This window comes from Oncorhynchus clarkii, chromosome 20 (assembly GCF_045791955.1).
Source record: "Oncorhynchus clarkii lewisi isolate Uvic-CL-2024 chromosome 20, UVic_Ocla_1.0, whole genome shotgun sequence".
Lineage (NCBI taxonomy): Eukaryota > Metazoa > Chordata > Actinopteri > Salmoniformes > Salmonidae > Oncorhynchus > Oncorhynchus clarkii.
Genome location: NC_092166.1, coordinates 12,066,684 through 12,084,531, shown reverse-complemented (window position 1 = coordinate 12,084,531; position 17,848 = coordinate 12,066,684). Strand labels below are relative to the sequence as shown.

General features: G+C 42.1%; 1 protein-coding gene and 1 long non-coding RNA gene across 2 annotated transcripts; one reads left to right on the top strand and one right to left on the bottom strand.

The window, feature by feature from the left end:
• Window positions 1–5,659: 5,659 nt before the first annotated feature.
• On the top strand, window positions 5,660–7,961 carry LOC139377273 (zinc finger protein Gfi-1-like). Its single transcript, XM_071120278.1, has 6 exons — window positions 5,660–5,771; window positions 6,012–6,203; window positions 6,426–6,832; window positions 6,947–7,084; window positions 7,263–7,428; window positions 7,757–7,961. Exons 1-6 carry the CDS (start codon window positions 5,660–5,662, stop codon window positions 7,933–7,935), a joined length of 1,194 nt encoding a protein of 397 aa, XP_070976379.1. The 3' UTR covers window positions 7,936–7,961.
• Window positions 7,962–15,393: 7,432 nt separating this feature from the next.
• Window positions 15,394–17,841, bottom strand: LOC139375911 (uncharacterized). Its single transcript, XR_011627860.1, has 7 exons — window positions 17,749–17,841; window positions 17,371–17,517; window positions 17,012–17,108; window positions 16,846–16,911; window positions 16,656–16,743; window positions 16,467–16,494; window positions 15,394–16,224 (listed from the first exon to the last, which is right to left on the bottom strand). It is a non-coding gene; the product is annotated as an uncharacterized lncRNA (long non-coding RNA).
• Between the last annotated feature and the right edge of the window lie 7 nt (window positions 17,842–17,848).

Below are 17,848 nucleotides of genomic sequence, written 5' to 3'. Positions count from 1 at the left end.
TGCAATCCTAGTCAAAACACAGATTAAAGTACATCCGTGGAGTCATTACTATGTGTGTGTGTGTGTGTGTGTGTGTGTGTGTGTGTGTGTGTGTGCGTGCGTGCGTGCATGAGGTAGAAAATGGGGTCTATTTTGTCCAAACAAGTCAAACATTTTATCAATATCAACAATGAGCTCTGAAGCAGTCCTGTTAGGAATATTTAACAAGGGAGATTAAAACTACCAATGTACTGAGAAGACAGTAACCAGTGGCTACCAGGAAGACTTCAATGTTACTATGAATCATAGCTCTTCAACACAGAGCTGTAAATCAATAACCTATCAATAAGCTCTTTGCACTGAACGCAGTCAAGTGTATCAGAAAATCACACGACACGGAGAGCGTGGTTGTGAACCCTGACCTCTCAGCAACAAACTCCAACATGCTCCTAAAGAGGGGCACAATAACCAGGAAGCTCTGAGTAGATTTCCACACATCTGTTTCCATGAGATTCCTAGTATTTGCCCACTTTGGATGATTTACAACCAGAAATTGGCCTGGCGGCTTGCTAACAAGGGGTCTTGTTGATCAGATTGATGAGGTACTCCTTTTCCGAGGAGGTGATTTGTAACCTGTTTATAGCATCCAGCAAGTCCAGGAGAGAGTGTTTTCAAAAACTTAATTATTGACAAAATCATGCCAATATATAGCTAAATAGGCCTACAGTCTGTAGCTGTATATTGTTTACCTTTCTGTGCAGTTTAAGGAAAATGCACATTCAAGTTGCTGTTTGGTCCACTTTCTTGACCTTCGTAATTCATAATCTTATATAACATACAATACAGGGGAACCCAAACAAAAGAAGAAGCATGCATGACTCATTGATGGAGAACTGTAAAGATACACACTGATTTGAAGAAGAAATCTTATGATCATACACTCTTAGAAAAAAAGGTGCTACCTGGAACATAAGAAGGCTATTTGGCTGTCCCCATAGGAGAAACCTTTGAGGAACCATTTTTGGTTCCAGGTAGAACGCGGTCCACAGAGGGTTCAACATGGAAACCAAAAGGGGTTCTCCTATGGGTACAGCCGAAGAACCCTTTAGGAACCCTTTTTTCTAAGAGTGTAGGACAGTTGGAAAAGAAATGAGACACAGTGTGGACAGAAGGGGACTATAGGGTTTTCTTCCTCACAACCACTGATTTACTAGTTCAGATGACAAGATTTGAAGGGAGAACAAGATGCTATCCCTCTGAGAGAAGAACTGTCTTGTGGTTTTGTTTCGACTGCGACACAGTAAATCATGCATTGTGTTCTCGATTGCAGCCCTATCTGGAGGGAGCAGTTGGCAGCTGGGGGTTCAGTCAGATTTGGCTTGTTGTTCCCATTGGGCTGTGGTTGAATGAGGGGAGGCAGTGGGTGAAGTTAAAGTAAGGTTTGTGTGTGTGTTTGTGTGTGCGTGTCCATGTGTTTTTTTCCTTAGCTGTGTGTGTGTGTGTGTGTGTGTGTGTGTGTGTGTGTGTGTGTGTGTGTGTGTGTGTGTGTGTGTGTGTGTGTTTCCTTAGCGCTTCACGTTTGTGTGGTTTGTGTGAGTGGGCCAGAGGAACTTGTGAGGTGATTAGATAGCGGTGTGGTTTTTATAGAGATGTCTCAACACTGATGGAGGCTCCACAACAGACTCCACTCTTACTGGATTCCAACCCCCATGATCTGCCTCTGACTGCTTGATGTACATTGGGGAGACCATTTTGATACACTGTGTAGCTTAATATTCTATGGTAAATTGGACAAGAATCCAAACATGCTTGAGTCACATGAGCTACAAAATGGACTGTGGAGGCTCACAGTCCACTGAGCTGTTGATAATGTCTGAGAATACCTGCTCGGCTTTATAAAACCCACAGATACATAAGATTAGTCTATCAGTGGTAAGCTTATTTTTGTACCTTTATTTAACGAGGCAAGTCCGTTAAGAACAAATTCTTATTTACAACGACGGCCTTCCCTAACCTGGACGAGACCCAGCCCTATAGGACTCCTAATCACGGTCAGTTGTGATACAGCCTGGAATCGAACCGCGGTCTGTAGTGACGCCTCTAGACCGCTGCACCACCCGAGAGCTTAACAGACCTGACTTTAAAGTAATTTTCCTTGTTGCATCACTTTTAGAGTGGATTGCAGTCAAGAAGATTCAGTTGTAACTTTCAGGGCTGGTTTCCCAGACCAAGTTTAAGCCTAGTCCTGGATTTAATAGCACTTTCAATGGAGAATCTCCATTTAGCACAATGTTTTAAGTCCAGGAGTAGCAGACTTAATCTGGGTCTGGAAAGCAACCCTCAAATAACTAACATATTGCACAATCAAGTGTTTTGAACTGAGTTGTCTTCTGAGAGATTCACAGGGACTATGTGGTGTTGAAGCGACAGCATTGCACAGGTAAAATACTATATATACTTTCCAGGAACAGCAGTCACATACTTTCTCTCTGCGCAGATATGGTTTCAAGAACATTAGCTTGAGCTGCAGATATAGACTGGTGGTTCAGAGACAGCAAGTCAAAGCCCACGTTTATTTCTATAGCATGTTTGAGAAAGTTGAAAGAAAAAAACCACAAGCTGTTATCACAGCGACTCTTTGCAGCTATTTCAATCACATATTTGGCTGAGAGACTGTAGCGTTTACCACCAGGGTCTCTGGATGGTGAGAAAAGGAGAGAGAGAAAAAAAGCCCGGCTGACGAGATGATGACCTGCCGCAGCGTTGATAGCGCCTGCTCTGCACTGTGTTTGATTTCCTGTTCTGGCTCTGAGTTCATACTCTCCAATTCCTTCAGCTCTGCTCAGATAGATATCACTCTGCAACACTGCACAAGGTCAGTCTGCTTTGCCTTTACCTCAATGCAGTGTGATTGTGATTGACTGCTCAAAAGGATGCAAAGATATTTGCACTCCTTTTAATTTTTGTAATGGCTTATATGGTCATTATTATAGACAAGGCAGAGTGTTGGGCTTGATGCACTTGATGCTCTTAGTTTGATTTATGCTCTTAATGCCTCAGACACCATATTAAGTCTGTACAGTATTGTGCATGTCAAGCTATTTGTCTGATCAGTCTCATTCTCAAGACCCTAAAAGGCACATAAAGGTGCATCCTCCACTGAGGTCCCATGCAAATGGGATTTTTCCCTCCAGATATCTTGATGCAGATCAAAACTTCAGGGAACAAAAACTCAAAAGATTATACAGATTTCACAGACCCGGGTTCAAATAGTATTTGATTTGTTATCTTTCAAATCCTCTGAGTGTTTGATTGAGTCTGTCTGATGGAGTGCCAGATGGGAGAGGTTTGCACTTGGGTCTATTGCATTGGTTCAATTTTACCAGGCATGCTCAATCAAGCCAACTCAATTATTTGAACCCAGATGTGATATCAAATCCATAAAGAGAAACAATTAAGGCCACTATGCCCTGCCCTGAGTGTAAGAGTAGACATTGGTGCATCAAGTGACAGTCCGTCTGGCTTTCAGGTTGGAGGCCTTCTATTCCAGTGAACTCCATCCAGTGACAGTCCGTCTGGTTTTAAGGGTGGAGGCCCTCTAATCAAGTGAACTTCCACCTGCAGGAAAGTGAAAACCAGGAGAGAAGACAACAATGGGCTATTCATGTCAGTCAAGATGCCTGGTCAGTTCAGTACACAAATAGTTCAGATAATGAATAGTTGCGAGATCCATTTAAAGGAATGTTTAGGATCTGTCTGAAATTACACAGCTTCTGTGTGGGCATTGGCACTGTCACAGCTAAGGATAAGTCTAGCCAGCCCATAACCCATAGGTCTAATATTGGAAACATCATTACAAACTCACAGCCCTACCTTGAGCTGTAAATAGACAAACAGAGTAAAATTGGGATATGGAAAAGCTGCTTTGGAACATGAGTTGTCTGTGGGAATTTTTAAATTATGATTCATTGGGTGTTGTGTTATTAATTCATGAGGAGGTATAACTTTGTTATAACATCAAATCAAATTGGTTGAAGTCATTTCATATGACTTGATTGTCAAACAAGGTAGAACAATTGAAGTAAGCATACAAATGATTTAGAATAGCCCTTTATGTCATTAGTGATCAGGCCTAATCACTGTCTATTTACTGAAAGTTGTGCAAAAAAATCTGAAGTTCAGGAAGTTGTCAGCTGTTTAAAGGTCATGACAGCCGCACAGCTGCTGTGTTCAGATGAGAGAGAAGGGACGCTGCAAGTGGCGTCTATTACGCATGTGGACACCGTGTACGGGTAGGTCTCAATGCATTAGACTTAAATAACAAAAATTGTAACTGAAACTGTTTTGTTTCTTGACAATTTTAACAATGTAGACTAAATGTTAATGCTTCTATGTGTGGTTGATTGAGTGTCACATGTTTTAAGGTAATGAATTAAATACTTTTTTGGGAGGGAGGGGGGAGGGCAATACTTCTGATGTCAAGTGATTTATCAATTACTTACAGTTGCAATGTTTTGGAGGTGTTAGTTGTTACTCAAAAGGCTCTGTAAATAAATAATAATAAGCACGGGTAAACTACTTTGGCTATGAGTATCGAGCATGTGTTCCAACTCTGCTTATCTCAAGTTGTACTTGCAGGTTCAACTAACAACGTTATTTCCCACACCGTCCAGAAATCGATATCACTTTGCTTTCAGACAACTTCGAACACCAACTTTGAACACGAAAATCCTCGCAATGATTTAATTTGAAGCTTAGTGATTTCTGGAATAGGATAAATGACAACATCTCAATTCACTCCAACTTTTTTTAATCAAGGGCGAACCGAACCCTGGCCACTGACGTCTCATTTCATTGAAATGACGTGAAAACAACGTTGATTAAACCAGTGTGCCCAGTGGGTACTGATATAACAATAGAGCCTTGACATGCTTTTGCATTACGCATTTGGATAAGATACATTTGGAAGAAGTTATTGGGTCTATACGGGTGAATTAGCCAGCATGTTAACTGACGGCGGTTCAGTAAGGGATACCTCAGGTCCGCACATGCAGACGGTTGCATGGAGAGGGCTAGTCACCTTGCCGTGCATGCGTCATTAATGGGATATCATTGCCGGTGGGTGAGCTCTGAGAAGGTACCGCAGGATCCGTTTACATTGACATGGGCCTAGCTGCATAGGCCATTAATGAAGGGAGGGTTAGGGCTTTAAATCGACAAAATATTCTAAAGACTCCACATCATAATCAAAGAAATTCCAATAAGATTATGTCAATTTTAACCCAATGCACACACGTTTAAACCAATCATTGTATCAAATTATATTCTGTCATCTGATTCTGAAGAAACTCAAATATTACCTGTCATGAAAGGAAACAACTACTATGGCCTCTTAATGACCTTTTTGAAATATGATAAGTTGTGGTATTCAATCACACACTCCGCAGACCGTGGAGGGCAGTAAGTTCCTCTGGCCACCTGTCTAACAACACCTGGTGAACGCGCAGGTGCCTTTGGGCAATGCGCATGCTTCATCTCCTGCCAAAAAATCCCTATGCTGGATGAACCTGTCAACCAATGGTATTCAAATCTTTCCAGAGATAAAATAGGTCCGTGTGGACGAAGAGGATTTCATCACAAGTGACCAGGGATCTTGACAGTCACACAGCAGAGAGTAACCATGCCGAGGTCATTTTTGGTGAAGAGTAAACGAGCACATAGCTACCACCAACCACGATACCTGGATGATGACTACATTAGAATGGATACTATTTTAGCCCATATATGCGCAGGTATGTCTATCTGTGATGCTGCTCTCAACGTATGTCATGCCTAGGCCTGGACTTAATTATAATACATTATGCACGTCACACACAACTCTGTTTGGATATGGATACGATTCAAATTTCTCTAAATTCGCGTCAAATATTTATGTTTACTTTTTAGAATTCACAAATAAAATATAAAACTATGACGAATATTGTGAGCTTGAGTTAAGTGCCAGTCCTTGCTCTCTTTCTCTGTGGCTATAGAAAGCAAATTGCAGGTTGAGTTTGAGGGGAACTGTGACGCGCAGGTTGCACCTAACCTCTCCCCCGAATCCCGTCTGGTGCACACGGCTGACCACTCGCCCATCTACCCGCTGAGCTGCGAGGGCAGCGTGTGCGACCGCTTCTCGGATTATGACGACTACTGGCGCCCTCCATCTCCATCTGCATCACCAGGTTTGTGTTTATAGTTTGTTGTGATGTCATCATTACGCATATGCGCACTGCATCTCCAAACATGGTTATTTGAGGCTGTCCCTCTGCTTTTTAATATTTTAGCACTTTTATCCTTCAAAATAGGCTCCCAGAATATTAAAGGGTGTATTATTTAATAACTATGACCTATTTTTGTCAATAGTATTTGGAAACGTGACAACTCATAGTCCAAATGTTTTCCAGATTCGGAACAATGCTTCACTCCGTCAGCAGACGACGCTCACCCTTTCGCCATTCCATTTCGCCCTTACCCATGGATTGCCTACTCTGGCTCCGAGCTCCGGCACCTTGTGCAGCGAACATATCAACACAATCTCCCCACAACCATGGAGCCCGACATACAGATGGGCCTCTATGGATCCGAGGATGGTGCCACCAACTCCCTCATTTACGCACAGAGGGGCCCACACACTGGATTTTATAGGGAATTTGGGTCGACGGTGTTCCCTACCTATAGAATGCGGGATGCCGACCAGTTATATTCGGACCTCAAGCTGAAGACCAAGGCCTCTGAAATCAAGTCTGAATCCGATCTCATCTGTTCCCGTATAGAACCAAGTGGATCGTACAAATGCATCAAGTGTTGCAAGGTGAGCCACACTCATCTATCAAAACGTATGGCAACGATAAACAATTGTTCGGTTTCATTTGGGTGATTGTCACCTATTAACACATAATACCATCTCTTTCATCCTTTCCTAAAGGTATTCTCGACGCCGCACGGGTTAGAGGTTCACGTTCGTCGGTCGCATAGTGGTACTCGCCCCTTTGCCTGTGGATTGTGTGGGAAAACGTTTGGCCATGCAGTGAGTCTCGAACAACACAAGGGCGTTCACTCACAGGTAAGGCCCAAATGCCTATGTCACTTAATATTTGAACCTTTAGGCCTACTTTCTCCTATGCCTATTGGGAATCAATACCACGTGTAATGCATGCGTAAACGACAAAAACGCAATGGATGAAATTAAAAGGTGCAGACTGCCACATGTCACATGCACTCACATCTTACCTGGTTCACAGGAGAGGAGCTTCAACTGTAAAATATGTGACAAAAGCTTCAAGCGCTCGTCCACGCTGTCCACGCACTTGCTTATCCACTCGGACACGCGGCCCTACCCTTGTCAGTACTGCGGGAAGAGATTCCATCAGAAGTCCGACATGAAGAAACACACCTTTATCCATACAGGTGAGAGATCCCGCACCAACCACAAAAGATAAGTTAATGATTTTAAAAGATGATATAAAATATTTTACAAACGCCTGTTATTTAAAAGTGTCAACCAAACAAAAAGTAAATTTTCCCTCTGGGCACACACTGGTTGAATTAATAATGTTTCCACGTCAGTTCAATTAAATTACGTTAAACCAACGTGGAATAGACCTTGAATTGACCTCGGTGCCCAGTGGGTATGCATATTATGCTTCTAAAAGTCAGACAATTAGGCACGAGAACAATCACAGCAGATATGGAGAGCTCAAAAGGACACTTTCATAATGCTTGTTTACATTATCAGGTGAGAAGCCGCACAAGTGCCAGGTATGCGGGAAGGCCTTCAGTCAGAGCTCCAACCTCATCACGCACAGCCGCAAGCACACAGGCTTCAAACCTTTCGGCTGCGGCCTCTGCGGCAAAGGATTCCAAAGGAAAGTGGATATGAGGAGGCACAAGGAAACACAACATGGATTGAAATGAAAAACTGTCAACACCGAAAAACTGTGCTGGAGAATTGTATTCTTTTAATAAATTTAGCGTAAATATGTCCCTTTCAAAATACGTTTATGTTATTCTATCATTGCTTGGCTATATGCCTAATTGTTTTCATTCTTGAATTCTTGTTTTGAAAATGAAACATGTATTTATTAAATAGGCCTATAGATTTTCATTAGCTACAGGCCAAATTCTGAATATCATTTCACACGACACAAAAATACAGGATTTAAAAGTTTTGGTTGTAATCCACAAGGATTGTATTTGCGCATAATTTGTTTTAGCCTAGCCTATTTGTTTTCTTCTCGAGAAGAAACCGGCTGGTTAAATGCTATAGCTTAGTAGGCTATTTATCGGAACATTTTAATATTAATGCCTGTTTAATTAATTAACGCCTTTAATTATCCAACACAATCGCTTTATAATCTGCCGTATATACCGAATCCATGAGTTTATGAATTTATGCTCTTTTGTCTGAATATACATTTTAAATGTTCCCTTGTCTTTTGTAAAAAAAACAAAACAATGATAGGCTTATAAGTGAAGACATCTAAACCAGACATGTTCATATATATATATATATATCTATATATATATATATATATATATATATGAAGGCCTATATATATATGGATTAAGGCCTATATATATATAATAGGCCTTCATCCAAAATTGTTGTCAGTGAATTGAATTGTTGTCAGTGAAGTGAGTGAATTGATACACTAGGTTGAATTCTGAATGGGAAGAGTAATCGGGCAAACTTCAGTCTCCTGTAACCGTTTCAGACATCTCTCCAACATATTACATGATACATTTCTGAAATCCTCAAAATGTTTCATAATCACGCACAAACACACATTTTTATCACAGAAGGCGGCACACCCATTTGTGTACACTGAGTCAAAACCCTATTTTCAGTTCTCACTTGGTAGACAGCAGGTTAGATAAACTGGGACACCATTATTACAGTCCTAATTGTACTCCAAAAACAATTCAATGTTGTGTGATTAGGAAACATCTGAGAATTTCAGAAATGTATCATGTGTTGTATATGTTGGATAGATAAAGTATCACATTTTTTTCTGAATTCCTTCAAATAACAGTACTAATAACAGTACTAATAACAATTCTACAAGAAAAAATGAACAAGAAATTGTACTACAAGAACCGGAACCTTGCCTAACCTAAGTACAGGTGTTTCCTCCTTTGGAAAAGCCTAGAAGACTGTCCTACTTTAGCTAGCTAGCTATGTTTAGTAAAGCGGGACAACAAAAAAGTGCCGAATTACAAAATGTAAACATAATATTGGCAATTAAAAAAAATTATATATATTTGATGCAGCAGTAGTATGCACATTTACATCACAACTTGTTCATTATGAGTTGTATGACCTTAACAGAAAAAAAGCTATATGTCACTGTGCATTGTAAGGTGAACTTCCTGTTTAAAGTTTGCTCTTGGTGCTTTCAAGACAACTGGGAACTCAAGAGAAAAAACGAGGTCAAATCACGACGTCCAGATCAGATATCTAGAAAGAGGTTAGAGTTGCTGACTTGGAATTCCGAGTTGAATCACTGTTCAAAACGATTTTGCCAACTCAGAGCAAGTTTCTTTCGGGAGTTCCCAGTTGATGTGAACTCACTGACGTCGGAGATTTCGGCCTAGTACCCAGTTGTTTTGAACGTGGCATCTGCCCCCTCTATGATGTCACACCAACGAAGTGATGTGATTTTTATCATGTGGTTGGTTTCTCTGCAAGGGCATTTGTTTACTGTTACAAACTGTCGTTCTATTTGTGCAACTAAATTAATCGGAACTAGGAATCTCAGAAATGTCCGCTTTACTAACTAGTTAAACATGGCTCGTGTATAACTACAGCCAGTTTGCAAGTGTGGCATTTCCAAGTTTTCTAGTAATATGTGAACGTGGCATTAGTGTTGGTGCTTTCAAGACAACTGGGAACACAGAAAAAAAACGAGGCATCAGTGATCTTCAGGTCGGAAAGTCAGAGCTCGAGAAAGATGCCAGAGTTTCTGACTTGGAATTCCGAGTTGGATGACCCTTCAAAACGTCCCCCCCCCCAAGTTCCCAGTTGTCTTGAACGCACTGATGTCAGAGATTTCCGAGTTCCAAGTTGTTTTGAACGTGGCATAACAATAATTTAGATTTTCTCTTGTCAGACCAATAAATATATGCTTCAGGATTAAGCTGTCCCAGTTTATATGATGTTCCACTTTCTGAATTCACCCTATAGGCTTTTACAATTTCGACACAATTCCATTGCACAATATTTTATTTCCACAAATGTTTAAATGAACAAGGAAAAAATGAAAACTCGCACCAACCAAATTAACATGTTATTGGCTTCAAGCGAAAAGCTTAGGAAATAATATACTAAGGTTATATCTGTAACCGTATCATCCTAAAATGTTTGAATAATAAAATACACAAAATATCCATAAAGAATCACGATAAAATATTTTCATCCCCTCCAAAATGCTCCTCAGATAATGTTTCAATTCGCGCGAGCCACCTGGTCCAAAACAAATATTTTCAGACACAACTTTCTTGTCACACTTGGAACAAATGAGATTACAACACCATAAACTTCCTGTGAAGGAAGCTGGGATAAACAGCGACACATTTATTGCACCATCCTCTTCCAGTATGGCAATATAGTCGATCACATGACATTTTTATACACAGTGGAAAACCTGAGTGTGATTTATTTGGTTGTATAGAAGCATGGGGTTAAACATTGGAGGCTTGTAACTTTGAAGATTTGATTTAGACATTTACAGTATCATCAGATTCAGTATATCAGTGTTTGTTTGAAAATTAGGAGAGGCATAATACGACTATACATTTCCGCCATATGAAGCTGTAAACTATGCACCTGTGTAATAACAAGCCCATTCGATGATACAGTACGTCTGCACAATCTTCTTGGAAATTACAGTCTTCATTTCAGAGCACCAAAGCCTCGACAAGCACTGTCCATATCCTGAGAGAAGATGAAAAGTAATTTCTCTCAATTCTCAATAGTTGTATCAATAAAACTGAAAAATCAACCAAACCAAAGTAATACAAAAAAGGCAAGGCAAGGTTCTCCAATAGTGATTTAAAATAAAAGTAAATCAATGATATCAGAAGCGCGATACCTCCAGCCCTTGCCGTTCTGATAGGAAACATGTAAAGATTTGGCTGTAACAGTAAAGAAAGTAGTATATAGTAGAGGATACTGGATGGCTATGGTTGTGAGTAGCTCGACTAGGCTCTGTAGGTCCTGAAGTGACAGCTGCTACATCAGAATAGAGAGGTATTCGACTGAGGTCGGGCTCTTCAGGGCCTCCCGTACACCACTGATAACCTGCAACACACAAACACAACATGGTCAGGAAAAACCAAGGGTTATCCTACAAAGCAGGTTTGAGGAGTTAGCGAAGTAACTTTAGTCAACTCTTGAGTTCAACTCGGGATAACCGTCATTCAAAAGTGGCTCACCTTTTAGCCTGGTAAATTTATATGATACGAATCCATCAGAACTATAACCTGCTCTGGGGAAGAGCCACTCACGGCCAATGCCACTTACCCTGAATGAAATGACTGAGCCACGAGTTGAGGACCAATGACATCAGATTCCCTCCTTCATTTGAGGAAGACAACTGATTAAATATTTTATTAAAATGTCTGTGTTAAAAAATAAAAATGTTAAAATATATCACATTACCCATTTAGTAATGACAGAAAGCCGGGGTAGGCGGCCATTGTAAATAATAATTTGTTCTTAATTGACTTGCCTAGTTAAGCAAAGGTTAAATAATAAAAACATTAAAGGCAATGTTCCCACGTTTGCTGAGACCACATTCCATAAATGATACATCTGTCGGCTCAATAGTAAATTACCTTTGGTGGTAGCAAGCAGACTAGGTATCAATAGACAATCCAGAAGGGACTGGAAACTAATGAGCTTCGATTGGCCAACAGTAACGAGATGTCGCTGAGTATTTGCATAAAGTTCCACATTCCCCAACTTTGGTCCCGCCCTTTTCAAGTCCCTAGCCCACGTTCTTATTGCCCAACGGTACCGCCCACTTCGCTTCTGTCATTGAAAATAAACGTGCTTCTGTTGTTTCATCGCCCCCGACGTGACATGCAGATCTCCGCAGGCATCTATAGTAAATATGTACATGATTTCTGGCTGACAATATTACTAATCTCTTCAGCAGCACAATGCACATGTTTGTAAAGTTTACAAAGCTGTGTGTTTAAGGGAACACTTTATTTTGTATAGCCAGTAGGGATGGGTAAGGCATTCCAGATTATATATTTGGCTTTGGTGATGGGAAGAGTATCTCGGAAATAGGCTGACCAGAGGGCTGGTAAATATGTTTTAGGAATACAGGAGCACAGTGAGTATGTCTCCTGGAGCAATGCTGCTACCTGGGTCTAGTGTTGCATGAGGCCCATCCATTATTCACATGATTCACCTAACAACAACAACAGAGACCTGACTAATTACACAGCTGCCATGCAGTAGGTAGGCCTCAACTGCAAATTATTCATGAGATGGATAGTTGGATAGTTGACTCAAATGCTAATAGCTTGGTACTGTTCTATGGTCCTGCAGATATATTGTTAGTAAGTAAAAAAAAAAAATGGATAACACTTCGGATAAGTATGTATGCTTTATGATGTGCTTATAATGCAATGTAAGACTTGTCATAAGACTATTTTATAATTTCTTATAATAAACATCATTATGAGCAGAACTAAATACGAGACATTTTGAGTTAGTTGAAACCATACTGCAGCCAACAGCCAGGTACAACGTTCAATTATTTGTTGAGCACCTCACTCAATAAGGCATGTTCTTTACCATCTACTTATCAGATTGGATGAAGATAACATCTGTAGCCTAGATAAGGTGATATCAGCTCAAGAAAGCATCATCTCCCATTTATTTAGACAGCTATAAATCAGAGCTGAAGTTATGTCCCTGGTTTCCTCTCTGGGGTGGTGTACACAGTGGATCAGTTAGGGACCAAATGGAATGTTTCCCAGGGCGTGTGTGTCGCCCCGGGCTGCTGCATCACGGATCTAGAGAGGGTTGGGTTTGGGGGGGGGGGGGGGGGGGTAATCAGGTGGAGGAGATAAGGCCCGAGAGGCGTCTGTGTGTACACAGACGGGAGCAGCACGGAACTGTCCCACACAGCGCCTGCTAGGCTCACGCCCTGCCACCGACCTGCCTGGGGAAGTAGTGCACACACACACCACACACACGCCATCTGGCACAGGTCAAACAACGCAAGGGCAAGCACACAATGCAGATTGGAGATGCCACACACACACACACACACACCACTGTATATTTCACAGGGCAACATAAAACACAAGGAAACCTTTGAATTGCTGTGCCTGTGGTTATGTATATGCGTTTTTCATAACAATGAATATACAAATTCTAATTATATGCATATCTTAATGAAATCATGAGTTTTAACAGGTTGGCATTCCCTTTTGTGATGTTTAAAATGTACCAAAGAGAGCATGCAAAAGAACACACACACTGCAGTGCACCCTGGATACACACAAGTAGAGATAAATCACTAGGTTAAGTTTGTTGAGAGGGTGTTCCCCCAGGTAAAACAATGTTCTCTGATTTCCTCTGCTGATCCCTGACGGATCCTACTGAGGCACAGGCTCTCCAGCTGTTCCTGCAACAGCACATGACACACACACACACACACACACACACACACACACACACACACACACACACACACACACACACACACACACACACACACACACACACACACACACACACACACACACACACACACACACACACACACACACACACACACACACACACACACACACACACACACACACACACTTACAGATTGAGGAGCACCATAACGATCATGGTCCCCTCTGGGCCTTTGTGGATAATGTTGGTGTTTGTGAACCTGCTATGGAAAAAAATACACTGTATAGTAAAAAAATGGCACAGGTCTGACATCGCACTGCCATCAGGCTGGACATCACACTGCCACCAGGCCTGACATCGCACTGCCACCAGGCCTGACATCGCACTGCCACCAGGCTGGACATCGCACTGCCACCAGGCTGGACATCGCACTGCCACCAGGCCTGACATTGCACTGCCACCAGGCTGGACATCGCACTGCCACCAGGCCTGACATCGCACTGCCACCAGGCTGGACATCGCACTGCCACCAGGCCTGACATCGCACTGCCACCAGGCTGGACATCGCACTGCCACCAGGCCTGACATCGCTGATTTTCCATGAAAGAGAAAACACAACAGTCTCTGTCCTTTGCTTCAACTTGGCACTGAAAATCTCTAAATCATATTAGCCTAATGTCCAACCATATCAGAGACACCTCATCATATAGATTGAACAATTATAGGTGTTTATTTGACAGTTTGCAGTGTAATGTCTGGCTGCTGTTCCAGCAGGCCTTAGTAGCTAGCAGATAATTCCTGGAAACTGAAGGTGTGACTCAAGTGCCTCGCTATTAAATCAGAGCTACAGGAAGTCAATAGCACTCTGCCAATCACTACTTCCTGTTGACTGCACCTCAATCAGCCAATCACAGCCCAGTTAGTGCCCATGACAGGAACAGAGTTCACCTCTGGCAGTTTGGGGCTACCCTGAAAAGTTCACTCAGTTCGTGGAAGCCTTGTCGCCACATAACTTCTCCATAAATACCAGAGCATGTATTCATAGTGTCTCAGAGTAGTAGTTCTGATCTAGGATCATGTGTGTCCTCGTCTCCCGTCCATGTAATCTTATTCACTATGATCAAAAAGCCAATACTGATTCTAGATCAGCACTTCAGATAAGATGATTTATGACTACGGGACCAGGTAAATATTGACTGAAATAAGAGTGTAAAATGTCCAGTTTCTCTCCCAGACAGTATTGGACACTGTAGTAGGAAATGGTGTGTTAAAACAGCAATCTGCAGTGTAATACATCCATTTTTGGATGGGGGTGGAGAGAGAGCATGAGAGAAAGAGCGTGAAAGCAGGAGAAAGAGCGTGAAAGAAGGAGAGAGAGCGTAGATGGGACAGGAGAGGAGACACAGAGTGAGGGAAAGAAGTGAGGTGAGACATAAAAAAAAAACATCTTCATGGTAAAAGCCAACCTCAAAAACAAGACCATCATCATCATCACGCTTAACATCTCCAATGCTTATACATAGTGCCCCCATCTGGACACTGACAGTTACTACACTACACTTATCCCCCACTCACCTCTGAGTCTCGGGGCCCGTTTCCCTGACACCCAGTGGGCTCCCCTTTGTAGAACTCCCTGACCCTCTGGGGACCCGCCGTCCCCTCCATCCCCAACCCCTTCTACAACATCCTCCAGGTTATCTTCATCCAGTTCTTCTTCTTCCTCCTCCTTTTTCTTCTTCGTTTCTACTGTTGTTTTATTAAAGCAGCCTGGGCCATATAGGAACTTCATAGTCTCCTCAGTCCACCATTCGTCGAAGGAACTCCATAGGACTTCTAGAAGGTTCAGTCAGACCGAGCCAGGTTTTGGAGTAGTTTCGTGGCCCTTGAGGAGCCCCTGGGCCCCCCTTCTGCTCATGCCCACCTAGGTGATCCTGAGGCCCGGCTGGGTGGGCTGTGCTGGGGTTGAGTCCCACTGAGGGTTGGGGGTTGGAGCTGGATCTTGATTCTGTACACTGCATTGTGTTGACGGTTGTTAGTACAGAAGATGTAACCGTGACTGGATCTCTATCCTGCATTGTGACTTGGCTCAGTAGTGCTGCGGCATCCTCCATAGACCGGCCCTCTGGTGAGCCTCTCTCTTCCAGGAAAGGCTGCTGCTCACTGGGGTGGTTTGTATCTGTTGTGTGTTGTTGGGGTCCATCTATGTCATTGATTGTCTTTGTTGGTTCTTTCTGTGATTCTTCTGTATTCTCCTCCTTCTTGTCTTCAGCCTTGTTTGTTTGTTTTGGCATCTTTGTGTCCTTCCCTCCCGACCTTCTCTCCCTCTTCTCGTTCTCTCCCCTCCCCTTCGTTGGTGTGCTTGGGCAGACTGACCCAGTGCACCCTGGGTAACTGTTGCTGGGAGACTACGCTGGAAACAAAGTGCTGTTCTGTGTCGCTGTGACAGGCTGTACGGGATCATCTGGGGTTCTCTGGGGCCACAGAGTACAGGGGAAGGTTCCTCACATCCTCCTCTCTGAAACACCTCAGTCAGCCTCTCCTCCTCTCCAGTGCTACCGCTACAGACAGACAGAGGGAATCAGGGGGAAGTCAGTCAGTCAAGCCACCAATCAATCAATAAATCAATGGATCTATAATTTAATTTGATGTATACAGTCTGTGAATTATTGAATTATGCCGTAATGATTGATAAATGGATCCATCCCTCCATCCCTTATAAATCAGTTGAATGACAGCTACACATCTTATCAATTAATCGAGACTATATGAAATTGTAAAAAAAAAAAACGAATGTACATACCAATGTCCTTTATTCATTAAGTTTACATCTGGGGGGTTGCAAACAAAAAGAGGAAAAACATGGTCATAAGAGGAGGAGAGTCAACATTTAGGTCATATCTGGACCTATAGGAAAATGGCGGCCTACCTGAGCACGGTTATATCTGCGGTTAACCATGACTCAATGTAAAGTGAAACGGAACATAATTACCTCTTGTGCTGCCTCAGTCATAGAGGGCTCTTTGAAATCTGCAGCTCAAATGACTTGGAGGCTTTGTAGCAGAATTACTGCAGAAGGACTAGGTCAGAGACGAAAAGGGCATCGCTTCAGTCTTACATCAGTCACGTTCTTCAATGGTGCTGGTCATAACACAACAGAATATCTGATTCTGTACACCTACCTTGCGTTCTGTAATGTCATTGACTTTATTGGTGTTGGTGGAAATGTTTAACTGTTGAGTGGGGACCTATGAAAAGAAATATCAGAATGAGTTGGTTTTGACAAAACACTATTTACTCAAAGGCAAGTAAAAAAGGGAGGCCTTTTATAAATTAATTAAACGTTACCTAGCCCAGTTTATTTGAACAGACAGAATAGCCACACAGCTTCACAATAGATCTCTCCTCAACTGTCTTTGTAATTGGCTGAAGTGGTCAAGCTTTCCTGCAAATCAAGGACAGCATTATGAATACGTCACAGATACCCCACACTACCTGAAATAGCGATGTGGTGCTCCTCGATCAACTGATATCTATTGACAGAAACTGTAAAATCTTTCCATGAGGTCATAGATCCTCTTCTAATACTCAAAAGTGGAACCGTTCCAAATCCGCATGTCACCATCTTAGCCACCAACCAAAGATAAAAAGAGCAATCTTGTATTTGGATCAGTGTATTTGTAGACCTCAATCTTTATGGTACTCACACAGTCAACCAGGAAGTCCTCCAGTACGCTATCCTCCAAGAGACACTCCACCACCTGCAGAGGTCTCTTCTCCAGGGGGTGGGGGGGTGGGGTGAAAATACATTATTGCTTCCTCTGCAGAGGTCTGTGCTTTGACACTCTTCCCATCTGTCGAATAAGTGACATTAGGTGTCCGTGCTCATGACAGAACGTAATAAGACAGTTAGCTGTAATTTATACTGTAATCAAGTATTGAAGGCTAACGTTGTATGGTTAGCTATGAAACATGTTAGCTAACTATATGTAAACACAACTGTAGCTGCAAGATTGATATCTCCATTTTCATTACTTGTTGAGGACCTACAGAGACCCAACAATATCCAAACACAATGTTAATACCGGTCTGATGATGCCTTATAAAAACGAAACCTTTTACATTGCTCCTTCTTCATGCTGGTCCAATGTTTTGTACTAATTTCAACTTTGAACTGTGACGTAT

Coding starts and splice junctions, on each gene's coding strand:
- LOC139377273 (XM_071120278.1), top strand. CDS start 5,660: ATGCCGAGGTCATTTTTGGTGAAGAGTAAACGAGCACATAGCTACCAC. Junction 6,833..6,946: donor AATGCATCAAGTGTTGCAAG/GTGAGCCACACT, acceptor CCTTTCCTAAAG/GTATTCTCGACGCCGCACGG. Junction 7,429..7,756: donor ACACACCTTTATCCATACAG/GTGAGAGATCCC, acceptor TTACATTATCAG/GTGAGAAGCCGCACAAGTGC.